At 40.3% G+C, this 13,235-nt stretch overlaps 1 protein-coding gene across 1 annotated transcript; it reads left to right on the top strand.

Annotated features, from left to right (window-relative positions):
• The first annotated feature begins 3,195 nt into the window (after positions 1-3,195).
• On the top strand, positions 3,196-9,980 carry cd2bp2 (CD2 (cytoplasmic tail) binding protein 2). The gene is made up of 7 exons (XM_053514835.1): positions 3,196-3,299; positions 3,849-3,924; positions 4,947-5,079; positions 5,247-5,404; positions 6,032-6,632; positions 7,871-7,956; positions 9,348-9,980. Exons 2-7 carry the CDS (start codon positions 3,850-3,852, stop codon positions 9,456-9,458), a joined length of 1,164 nt encoding a protein of 387 aa, XP_053370810.1. The 5' UTR covers positions 3,196-3,299; position 3,849; the 3' UTR covers positions 9,459-9,980.
• The last annotated feature ends 3,255 nt before the right edge of the window (positions 9,981-13,235 follow it).

Below are 13,235 nucleotides of genomic sequence, written 5' to 3'. Positions count from 1 at the left end.
ATAAATACTTTTTCTTCTTTCTGTGAGGGTACCTGTTGCGTCATTAGGTACAGGGCTTTAGCTCCTGCTATAAAAACAATCTAGCTTACCAATCTGGTTTATTTAAGAAGTCAAGGTAAAGCAACTGGCTAGTCAGGTTATCGTTCTAGCTCTCCCTAAGTTTACTTCAGTTCAGTTAAAATTAACTTCAGTGTAGTGATGAAGCCTCATACAGATGTGATGGTTTTCCTGCCAAGAGTTTCATAAAGATTCATTACATAAAGCTTATTTTAAAAGGTCACTGTACTGACAGATTCTGTGTAGTAAAGCGATTCTAGCATCGCAAGTGTCGTGGAAATTAATTGAAGACTCAGGCTTTGGTTTTCAGAAGATAACGACCTTTATTTATCATGCAATAACGGCCGGGGGAGACTGCAGTGTCACACTGAACTCTGAACGCTTTTCGTTTAAATACCCTCTGATACAATGGAGTATTCAGTATACAGTGATTGTTCCACAACAGCTGGGTTTTTTTAAATTCCCCAGTTCTATGTATACCTCACCTTCCTGGGCAAGCACATTCCAGGAGGCCTTATATGGTTAGCTTTTGCACCTACGATTCCCCATCCTATGTATAGCTTGGATTCCTAGGCAAGCACTTCTCAAATTGACTACAGAGAATGACTATTATGTTCCAATGGGTACCTAAAAGTAAGTGAAATCACATAAAAATTACTACCATACAAGCAACACTATTAATATGGACATGTTTGGATAAGTTATATTTCACACATCATTTATAGGTGTCAGGGTTTAGTTTTTGTGTATATATACAAATATTATTGCTGATTCACTTGGTAAATTATTTATATTTAACCAGACACTTTTCTGAAGGATGGTCACCCTCACTGTCTGAATGTAATAATACACTCTCTGGGTAAGAACATGTCACACACTCTAAAGATTACACTGAGTCACCTTTAGCTTTGATTACACACACTGTGGTGTCCAGTTCATGTGTGAAAATGATTCCTCATGCTCCCAGAACCGCTCTTTCACAATCTGAGTCCTGAAAAATGGTGAACCTGGTGATTATTAGGTTAATAATTTCAATTCAATTCCATTTTATTTGTATAGCGCTTTACACAATCAAAAGAATTATTTAAGTTTGTATGAAATGTGAGTGTACATGAATTAAAATAAGCAGATCGTCCCTGGTGAGCAAGCGGAGGGCGACAGTGGCAAGAGAACCTCCCTGAGATGGCAAGAGGAAGAAACCTTAAGAGGAACCAGACTCAACAGGGAACCCATCCTCATCTGGGTGAAACAGAAAGCAGGAATTGATCTGCATTCATACAGTGTGTTAGGTGGCAGGCAGTTCAGCTATAATAGTTGATGTTAATTGATGTTAATTTGGAGTCCAGGTAGTTATTGGAAACTCAGGTAGACTTGTAGAAAATTCCAGTCCTGAACTATCGAGCAACTAGTCCTCAGAGAAACATCTGTCAACACCAGTTGAGGCCAGAACCGTCTTCATGGTAGAGTGAAACCGTCCCCAGACACCAGACGCATCCCAAAGAGACACATTGGGCATCCATGTGACGAGATCTCCAACCAGAAGCAGGGCACCAGGATGGGTCAGACAGGATAATTTGACCCTTCTAATAAAGGCAAGCCCCTGGCAAACTTGATTTATCCCTGGATCTTTTCAGTAGCTAGAAACGCTTCTACCCCAGACCATAACAACCTCAGTTGCCAACCCTAGTTCCGTAAAATACAGAATCGTCACATAATTGGAAAGGTCAGTGGCTTTGACCATTTTTTCTTCTTTTTAATTCGACCAGAACATTATATTCTTTCAAATAAAAGTCAAGACTAAACCATTTTGATCTTGGGGATGTGCAGACTGATTATATTTTGTTCTGAACGTTTTCACATAAAAACAGAAGAATTAAATGGTCAAAGCTATTAGGGTCACTTTTTTTTTTTTTAAGAAAAAAAAGGTTAAGAGGGCAAAAAAATGTACGTATGTAGCTGTTATATTATGTACATGGCAAAATAGGCTAATATAACTCTTTATATTTGTTAATCTTTCTGTATCACACTAAAGTGGAGTTCGCAAAGCGTGCCATACACCCTAAAGCCACCGCACAAGATCACTAAGGTGTCACAGCACCAGAGCAAAAATTACAGCCAAAGTCAAAACACAAAGCAGAAATTGAATCTTTGCAATCTGAAATAAATGATTTTTTTTCACTACAAAACTTAATGTAGCAAATAATGTTACAAGTCCAAACAGTTTATATAGAGACACTATGAAATAATAAAATAATATACAAAGTGTGTTCAAGTCACACCGGGACTTTTTTACCATGAAAAAATGTGGTGAATTCCCCACCGCACCCTCCCTCTTCACCGTTCCTTATTTCCATTTTCGGAGTTGGCAACCCTTCAAATAACCAAACCCAACCTTTTAATTCCTGTAACTTCCAAACTGGCTTAACAGCTTGTAGAGACAAAAGTATTTTAAACATCTTAAGTATTTTAATGAGAGTGATGCGTGCATGTATTCCAAAAATGTATTGCAGGGCTTGTGTTTTGACTGATCCTTTGCTGTAACTGTACTTTGCTGTATCCTTTGCTCAACTGACAGACTCAGGAAACGCTTTATCTCTTCATCCTTTTTTATGAATATATTATAAGTGCACATCAAGTTTGTTCTTCTTTTTTTTCTTTCACTTATTATTATACAATTATGCATTGAAAATATATTTTATCACTTGTAACATATATGCTTTATATATATTCTTTGTATGTATTTTGAAGTTTTCATTAGTTTACACTCTTACCCCGTGTCTACTGACTGTATGTGAGATATACTGCGTGTAATTATATCTCTTTATCAGAAAGACAGACATCAAAGACACCTTCTGCATCAATAAAATATATATTTATCTGTTTATCCATCTATCTATCTATTATTCATGGTGGAAGTCCTATGTTTTTCCCTATAAACATTCTTCTATCTATCTATCTATCTATCTATCTATCTATCTATTATTCTCGATGGAAGTCCTATGTTTTTCCCTATAAACATCCTTCTATCTATCTATCTATCTATCTATCTAAACACAAAAGATATGCATTTAATGACGTTTACATGATTTTTTGCTATTTCGTTATCAGCACTGTAGGGGGCGCTAATCTCAAACACTGAATAATTTTCATCAAGCAAAGAAGCAGCAGCACTGTGTGTAGTACGTCACTTCCTTTTGTTAGTTGAATTGCGCAGAGGGAATAACAACACTCAAAAAATCCAGGTAAACACGGTTTATTGTGCGTTATACAGTTTCTCTTGTCTGTGTCTATTTATATTTTTATTCTTCACTCCGAAGACCGTTTACTCAATTTTATCACCTAGCCGTGGAAAGGAGATAAGGCGTTAGCTAGCGTGCTAACGCGCTCGTGTTGCGTCGTTTTGTATTTCTACGCGTTTTTGGTTAGATCCCGCCTCCTGTGCGGTGATTGGCTAAAAGGATCGCACATCCTGTGTAATGATTGGTTGGTCATCACTGAGACGCCTGTTAATTGGACGGTGAAACTTGTGTACTGAAGGGACGTTGGACGTAATTCAGGTGGAAGAAAAAACGTGTATATTTTTACGTTTTATTATTATTTTTTTTAGCTTTAAAGAGTTGTAATTTATGTCACCTTATGAACGATATACGTAGGAATTTGTAATCCTTTAGTAATTTTGTTTCTATAAGTTTAATATATTAGAGTTAAGAACAAGTGCTGTTGTTAGCTCACGTGAGTAACGGTTATATTTTTTGACTCAGACATGACGTCATGTTTTAATAATCTTGCAGAATGTCTAAAAGGAAAGTCACATTTCAGGATGGGGATGAGGAGTTCAGTTTGGAAGACGAGGCGCCGAAAAAGAAGGTAAGTTTGTGTGTGTGTGTTATGCAGAAGGGGGCGTGGCTGTTTTTCAACAGCTGCTAATAGGAGATGGTATCAAAAAGTTTTGAGATTTGGCCGTCACAGATTCAGTAGCTTTTGCCATACATTCTACACCAGACCCTTTAAAATCTGGCAGTAGAATTTGTTTTTGACGGTTTGTTGAAAAAGACGATGAGCATCCACTCGGTTCAGCTGAGGACCTGCCTCGCCTTTTTTGGTCTCAGAGATGATGGGCTCGTCCCCAGTGAAGACTGTTGCTCCGTCTCAGGGTCCTACCTGTACACCCAAGTTTTGTCACCAGTAATGATCGTCGAGCCACGGCACGCTGATGGAGTTCTTGGCAGACTTTGACGAGATGTTCCTTCTGCCCCTGGGTCGGCAGCAACACGGCGCATGTTCAGATATCACATGTGAGGATCACCTGGACTGTTCCTTATGGCACACTGACAACGGCAGCACTGATGTGGATTGTGTTCTCCAGCAAACATCATGCACAAGTTGTTGAATGGTTTCAACATTTTCAGGGGTTGAGCTCGTCGAAAGTCTGATCTCTTGTCGTCTTCCAGTGATGTTCTTCCGCTCTTGAAGCATGCGTGTCACTCAAAACACCTTGAAGGACTCAAAGACTTCAAGTCTCTGTGGCAGATTTGCCCAGTTTCATGTAGAATTTCATGTTCACTCTTTGTTCTAACTTTCTGTCCATGATGGAATAGCAGACGTGGTAATGCATGTGGTCAGAATAGTCCCAGTTGCAAAGCTCCTGATGTACACAGGATGATGTCCTTTGGCACACCTTGTGCTGCCATCTGTTAGAGAGCTAGTCTTGAAGCCTTTTGTCACCACCTCGTATTATTGAGTCCTAATCACGTAACAAAGTAAGCCTTTCAACAAAAATTAGCTTGTTTCAAAAACTATTTTTTCAGCAGATTTATTTTGGATTTGTCAGGCTTTACAAATGTATTTAACTAATGTGTTATTCCCGGCGACGCTCTGTCTGTTTGCAGATGTACGATGAGGTGAGTGGACCCGGCTCAAGGTTTAAGGAGAAACACTCTCTGGACAGCGATGAGGAAGACGAGGAAGAGGACGGAGAGAAGGACAGCAAATACAACATCCTGGCCAGCGACGATATCGAAGGTGTGTTAATTTACGCACACTTAAAGCCGGTGTTGTCCATAAGGCTGCACTGGTGGGCGTGGCCTGTCAATTAATTAAGCAAGATGATAGAATCATGTGCTGTAGGATTGTGTCTTTTAACCAAAAAGAGTGTGTGTGTGTGTGTGTGTGTGTGTGTGTGTGTGTAGGTCAGGAAATGGCCACGATCGACTGTGACGAAGGTGTTCCCATCACTCCCTTCAACCTAAAAGAGGAAATGGAGGAGGGTCACTTCGACTCCGAGGGGAATTACTTCATCAAAAAGGAGAAAGACATCAGAGACAACTGGCTGGACAACATCGACTGGGTACGACATCACCCGGGTCACCATGGCGCTTTATTTAATCTCATTACAAAAATTCATATGCTAGTCTGTTTACAGTAATGCTAGCTTCTAGTTAATATGTTAATTGTACCGCTAGTTCTATGGGCTAACTATGGACTACTATTACTGTAACTATGGTAACTAAGAAGTTTGTACCCTGAGTTCGTACTTAGTGTGTTTAATGTATTGCTAGTTCGTACTTAGTCTGTTTAATGTATTGCTAGTTCGTACTTAGTGTGTTTAATGTATTGCTAGTTCGTACTAAGCGTGTTTGATGTACCGCCAGTTCGTACTAAGCGTGTTTGATGTACCGCCAGTTCGTACTAAGCGTGTTTGATGTACCGCCAGTTCGTACTTAGCGATGTACCGCCAGTTCGTACTTAGCGATGTACCGCCAGTTCGTACTTAGCGATGTACCGCCAGTTCGTACTTAGCGATGTACCGCCAGTTCGTACTTAGCGATGTACCGCCAGTTCGTACTTAGCGATGTACCGCCAGTTCGTACTTAGCGATGTACCGCCAGTTCGTACTTGACGTGTTTGCTGTACCATGAGGTCATGGTTAGCATGTGTAATGCTTATGAAATCTTATCTCTGTGTTTCCGCGCAGGTAAAAATTAAAGAGCAGCCGGTGAAAAAGAAAAAGAAGGGCCTCTCAGCTAAGCGTCATCGCCGAGCCGGAGACGAGGATGAAGCTGAGGAGGAGAGACAGCGGGAGGAGAAACAGGGCGAGAACGAGGAAGATGAGGGGGAAGAGGAGGAGGCAGAGGCTCAGGAAGACCCGCTGGCGTCTCACACACCCTGTCAGCTGACCGAGGACGTAGTAAACCTGCTGCAACCCGGAGAGACCGTATCGGCCGCGCTTCGCCGTCTCGGAGGACTCGGGGGACGGAAGAAAAAGGGGCGGGCGAAGGACGGGGCGGAGGAGGAGAAAGACAAGTCGTCGATCAGAGACACGGAGAAGCTGGAGAGGCTCACGGCGCTCGCCGACAGACTGGTGGTACTCGGAGAGTACGAGATTTATCAGCAGACGTACGAGAAACTGGCGTACAGACTGAAAGGCATGCAGCGGAGAGACGCGCCGGCCAAACGGGACCGGGAGGACGACGAGGAGGCGGACGAGCTCGACATGTTCGCCGATCAGTTTGACGAGCAGCACGGCAAGACGAAAGAGCAGGAGGAGAAGGACGAGGAAGCGGATAATGGATTAGGTAAAGGGGAGGGTGTCGTGATTGATCTAGGGAACAAAATGGTCAAAGATTTTATAGTGTAGTGTTTCAATTCAATTCATTTTTATTTGTATAGCGCTTTTAGCAATTGTCATTGCCGCAAAGCAGCTTTACACAATTAAAAGAATTATTTAAGTTTGTATGAAATGCGAATTTGTATGAATCAAAATGGTCAGTTTGTCCCTGGTGAGCAAGCCGAGGGCGACAGTGGCAAGGAAAATGATCTGCATTTATACAGTGTGTTAGGTGGCAGGCAGGTCAGCTATAATAGCTGATGTTAATTGATGTTAATATGGAGTCCAGGTAGTTATTGAAGACCCAGGTAGACTTGTAGGAAGTTCCAGTCCTGAACTATCGAACTGTCAAGTCCCCAGAGAAACAGTTGCCAACACCAGTCGAGGCCAGAACCATTTTCTAGGTAGAGAGAATCATTCCCAGACACCAGACGCATCCCAGAGAGACACACTGGGCATCCATGTGACGAGATCTTCAGCCAGAAGCGGGGCACCAGGATGGGTCAGACAGGTCCGGAGGTCAGAGGGAGTCTGGATCACTGGCAGCTCAGGAACGACATGTGTAGCTCGACAGAGAGAGAGAAAGAGTGAAGAGGAGAGATGGCAGCTAGGTCTGGTCACAGTCACACAATGTATAATGTGAATGTATATTAACTGTAGAGTGCAAGCAGAGACTCCGGCAGGACTAACTATGACATTATAACTAAAAGGGAGAGCCAGAAGGAAACACAAACATGAGGGGGAACTGAGATGTAAAGCAAACAATCACCTCACCGTCAGCAAACCTGAGTGATCAATGAGAGTGAGGAAGACAGCATCTAAACATACCAGTTCACCATAATACTCTACGTCCATGAGTCCCCCAGATCTGCTCCTTTACCTAAAGCTAATCTATTTATAAAAATGCTTGGCTAAATAAATAGGTTTTTAGCCTGGACTTAAACACTGAGACTGTGTCTGAGTCCCGAACACTATTTGGAAGACTATTCCATAATTTTTCAGGTAAGACTTTATTTATCTAGCTAGAGTGATATTTAGCTCGATTTCACAAAGACGAAAGGACAAGTGAGCTGCAATATTAACGACACTTATAATTATAAACATCAAGTATCTTGAAGTGTTTCTGTGGAATTAATTGATGATGACTTGACAGCTAATCAAATTTCAATAAAAATTTTAACTCGTCTGTTTCTTTCCCTCCTGCAGGGAGTGACGAAGTGATGTGGGAATACAAATGGGAGAACAAGGACAACTCTGAACTCTACGGACCCTTTAGCAGCCAGCAGATGCAGGTGAGAACGGTCAGGTCGGGTCTGCTTTATTTGTGTAGCCCATTAGCCTCCGTATGATGCAAAACAGCGACGAATCTAAACTTATAGCTCCAGCGATTCATTTTCTCGCTCACAACCGTACTCCCTAGCTGTAGTCCTCACCTTATCTGACCTCAGTTTAACTAATGCAGGTAAGACTTGTATGATTGAGATCATCAAACAAATTTTAATATTACACGAAGATAACCCGAGTAAATAAATAAAAGATCTCGTATCATGTCACGATCTGAAAAAAACAGATGAGAAACATAGTAATTGACATGTCTCAGTCTGGTAAGGGTTAAAATGTCTCTGGGACTCCAGGAAACCATGGTCAGAGCTATTATCCACAAATGGAGAAAAAGTGGAACAGTAGTGAACCCTCCCAGATTTGGCTGGCCTAAAAATAAAATTACTCCAACTCATCCAGGAGCTCATAAAAGAACCCATAGAAACATCTAAAGAGCTTCAGGCCTCAGTCCAGGTCAGTGTTCATGATTCAACAATGGGAAAGAGACCGGAGACAAAAATGGCCTTAATGGAAGAGTTCCAAAGCAAAAGCCCACTGCTGACTAAAGAGAACACACAGAATCGTCTCACATTTGCCGAAAAAAACATCTTGATTATTTCCAGGACTTTTGGGCAAATATTTTATGGACTGATGAGAGAAAAGATTAAGTTGTGGGTCCCGTTACATCTGGTGTAAAACTAATAAAGCGTTTCATAAAGAGAACATCATACCAACAGTCAACGGTCTGGGGTTTTGCAGCTTCTGGACCGAATGACTTGCCATAATTGATGGGATCGTGAATTTTGCTCTCTATCGGAAAATCCTGAAGGAGAATGTCCGGCTGTCAGCTTGTGACCTCATGCTAAACCGCACTTTTGTTATGCAGCAGGGCGATCCACCTCTGAATAGCTAAAAAAAAAAAAGGACTTAAATCCGATTCAGATCCTTAAACAGGCCGTTAATGCTTAAATACACTCCAATGTGAATTAATAGAATTCCTCCACTATGGTGTAAAAGACTCGCTGCCAATTAGTACAAATGTTTAATTGCAGTTTTTGCCAAATACAGTTAATAGGTTTAGGGGCAATTACTTTTTCACATAGGTTCAGACAGGTTTTTTTTTCCCCTCAATAAATGAAATCATCATTTAAAAATTGCATTTTGCATTTAATCTTTGTGTAATATGAAAATTTGTTTGATGATCATAATCATTTAGCGTGGGCACCTCTGAACTCGAGGCGGGGACACATTCCACTTCAGGTCTGTTAAGTACGTGGGTACAAAAATGAAGGGCCAAGGTTTAGCTAACGAGTGTAAAGTTCTCAGTTTTGCTTCATTATTGATTTTGTTTTTTTTTCTCCAGGACTGGGTGGATCAGGGCTACTTTAAAGACGGCGTATACTGCAGACGGGTCAACCAGGAGGGCGCGCCGTTCTACAACTCCAGAAGACTGGATTTCGATCTTTATACGTGACTTTAAACGTGTCACGCGCTCCGTTATTTCATTTTCATCACTTGCAGTGCATTTTTAATGTGATTTTTTTTTTTTCCCCTTCATTTTATTTTTTACCCCTTATATTTGTGTGTATATTAAACAGCCAGATTAAATCTTTATCATAACATTTGATATAATGTACATTTGTTTTAAAATAAATGTTTTGGATGGCTGAACAGATCAGTGATGTCATTAATTAGTGTACAGTATGGTGTGGTATAATGTCTGATGTGCATAAATTTGATCGTGCTTTGTCTTTCTGCTGTTAGCTCTAATTGTGGGTTTATTAATGGCCAAATTTTAAATATCCCTGACATCCCTGCATAGGAATACTATCTAGGGTGTGAAATAATGCTCATAAAGATGTTTGCATAGTGCACTACTAATAATTATACCTCACGAAGTAGGGATGTAAATTGAATGGCAACTAAATAACTTGCTTTCTTCTGATTGGTCGCCTTGCATAAAATTATTTGCATATTAAAATATGATTGGCCCCTTTGCTTTGATGAAGACATGGCTTTTTTTTGATGTTACAAACAATTGTAACATCAAAAAAATACTATTATTAGAAACAATTTAAACGAGTTTACAAATTATGTAATTATGCTGTGACATTATAGGACTATGAATATAAATTAATAATTCAAATAAATAATAAAAGAAAATAATTAAAATAAATAATAATAGTAAAAACAAATTACTAGCGTGCTAGAGGGTCCGTTTAATATTCATTGATGTTGAATTCCTGACATATATTAAGGAGTTTTATCCCATTTTTCTTGTCTGTATGTTTTAGTGAGGGGAGAACATTATTTTCTAGGTCTCCTGTGACAACAAAAAGGAGAGGTCTGTTTTTTAGGGTTTTACATTTGTGAATAAAGAAATTACCAAGTAATAGGACATTTACAAGAAAATCAGATCCATTATAAGGCAGCAACATGCTAAATATTTCACATTTATATAAATTTTCGAATATTTCTCATTTATTTTAGTGACCAACCAATCATATCATTGCAGAAAGCTGAAAAGAAATTAGATTAGATTCAAATTTGTCATTGTGCAAAGTGCATGTACAGAGCCAATGAAATGCAGTAAGCATCTAAAAGTGGCCTATTTACAATAACAATGTGTTATAACAAACAGAAGATAGCAGGTAATGTCCACACACGTAGCCAAAATTTGTTGGTACCCTTCGGTCAATGAAAGAAAAACTCACAATGGTCACAGAAATAACTTTAATCTGACAAAAGTAATAAATAAAATTTCTATAAATGTTAACCAATGAAAGTCAGACTTTGCTTTTCAACTATGCTTCAACAAATTTATTAAAAAAATAAACTCATGGAACAGGCCGAGACAAAAATGATAGTACCCCTAACTTAATAGTTTGTTGCACAACCTTTTGAGGTGATTACTGCAATCAAACGATTCCTGTAACCGTCAATAGGACTTCTGCACCTCTCAGGGGGCCTTTTGGCCCGCTCCTCATGAGCAAACTGCTCCAGTTGTTTCCGGTTTGAAGGGCGCCTTCTCCAGACAGCATGTTTCAGCTCCTTCCAAAAGATGCTCAATACTATTGAGGTCAGGGCTCATAGAAGCCCACTTTAGAGTAGTCCAATGTTTTCCTCTTAGCCATTCCTGGGTGTTCTTAGCTGTGTGTTTTGGGTCATTGTCCTGTTGCAAGACCCATGACCTGTGACTGAGACCGTGCTTTCTGACACTGGCCAGCACATTTCTCTCTAGAATCCCTTCTAGTCTTGAGATTTCATTGTACCCTGCACAGATTCAAGACACCCTGTGTCAGATGCAGCAAAGCAGCCCCAGAACATAACAGAGCCTCTTTCATGTTTCACAGTAGGGACAGTGTCCTTGTCTTGATATGCTTCATTTTTCCGTCTGCGAACATAGAGCTGATGTGCCTTGGCAAAAAGTTCCATTTTTGTCTCATCTGTCCATAAGATATTCTCCCAGAAGCTTTGTGGCTTGTCAACATGTAGTTTGGTATATTCCAGTCTGGCTTTTTTTTTATGATTTGTTTTTAAACAATGGTGGGCCTGTTCCATGAGTTTATTTTTAAAAATAATTCTGTTGAATTATTTATATTATAGATATAGATACACTCAACAAAAATATAAACGCAACACCTTTGTTTCTGCTCCGATTTTTCATGAGATGGACTTAAAGATCTAAAATTCATTCCAGATACACAATATTACCATTTCTCTCAAACATTGTTCACAAATCAGTCTAAATGTGTGATAGTGAGCACTTCTGCTTTGCTAAGATAATCCATCCCACTTCACAGGTGTGCCACATCAGGATGCTGATCTGACATCATGAGTAGTGCACAGGTGTACCTTATACTGCCCACAATAAAAGGCCACCCTGGAATGTGCAGTTTTTTGCTTTATTGGGGATCTGGGGACTCAGAACTGGTCAGTATCTGGTGTGACCACCATTTGCCTCATGCAGTGCAACACAGATATAGATATATATAGTAGTAATGTGCAAAATAACTGTGCAACATTGTGCAGTGAATGTACTGTATATCCACCATTTCTGTGGGAGTGATTTACAAGGTCAGGTTGCAGCTCCTGGTCTACAGTCCAACACCTTAACCACCTGCCCCCTGAATCACAAATGAGAATTTAAAAAAGTAGATCAGATAAAGATGAAGTTCTGTCTTGAAAGCACTCCAGCGTGTTAAAGTTCACTTATACCACTTCAGCGCTGTTATTTGTGTGGAAAGGAGGTGAAGATGCGTGTACAGGCAGGTTGGAACGGGTGGAGAAAAGTGTCAGGTGTGTTATGTGAAAAAAAAAGAGTAACAGCGATAGTGAAAGGAAAGGTGTACAGGACGGTGGTGAGACCGGCGATGCTCTACAGCGTAGAGACAGTGGCACTGAAGAAAAGACAGGAGGCAGAGTTGGAGGTACGTAGCAGAGATGAAGATGTTGAGATTTTCTGTGGGAGTGACAAGGATGGATAGGATCAAGAATGAGTTCATCAGAGGGACAACCCACGTTAGATGTTTTGGAGATAAAGTCAGAGAGGCCAGATTGAGGTGGTTTGGACATGTTCAGAGGAGAGATTGTAAATATATCAGTAGAATGATGCTGAGGTTGGAACTGCCAGGGAGGAGGTCTAGACGAAGACCAAAGAGGAGATTTACAGTATGGATGTAGTGAGAGAGGACATGAAGTTAGTTGGTGTGAGAGAGGACAGGGTTAGATGGAGGCAGATGATACGCTATGGCCACCCCTGAAAGGGAACAGCCCAAAGACAAAAAATACTTCTTATAACTTTGCTTCCATTAAACCTTTTGATTTAATTAATGGTGCAGGTTTAACTTCAGGTCTAGGTATTGCCAAAGGTACATTAAATTCCCTACAGTACACTGAAGGACCAGAAACCAGTCTCAGAACAATTTCTGTCTGTATGTCTGTATGTCTGTCCAGACAGATTTTGTCACAGCATCACGCAAAACTCGCTGGACAGACATACAGACATACAGACGGAAATTCTTCAGAGACTTCAGAGGTTTCTGGTCCTCCAGTGTATGAAGTGTGAAGATATCATTGTAAGAGGGGTTTCTGACCAGAGGACAGACAAAACCTTTCATTTATTTATATAGATTTCTTCAGTTTCAGTCGGGTGACACTGAAAATTTAAGATATTTTGTTCTCATTTGACTTGTCAATTGTATTGCTGTTTGGGAGAGTCGGATATGTGATGTCGGTGAGGTGATGACGT

The sequence above is a fragment of the Clarias gariepinus genome, chromosome 16 (assembly GCF_024256425.1).
Source record: "Clarias gariepinus isolate MV-2021 ecotype Netherlands chromosome 16, CGAR_prim_01v2, whole genome shotgun sequence".
In the NCBI taxonomy this organism is placed as follows: domain Eukaryota; kingdom Metazoa; phylum Chordata; class Actinopteri; order Siluriformes; family Clariidae; genus Clarias; species Clarias gariepinus.
Note: the sequence above shows the minus strand (reverse complement) of the source record. Positions and strands in the feature narration are given on the sequence as shown.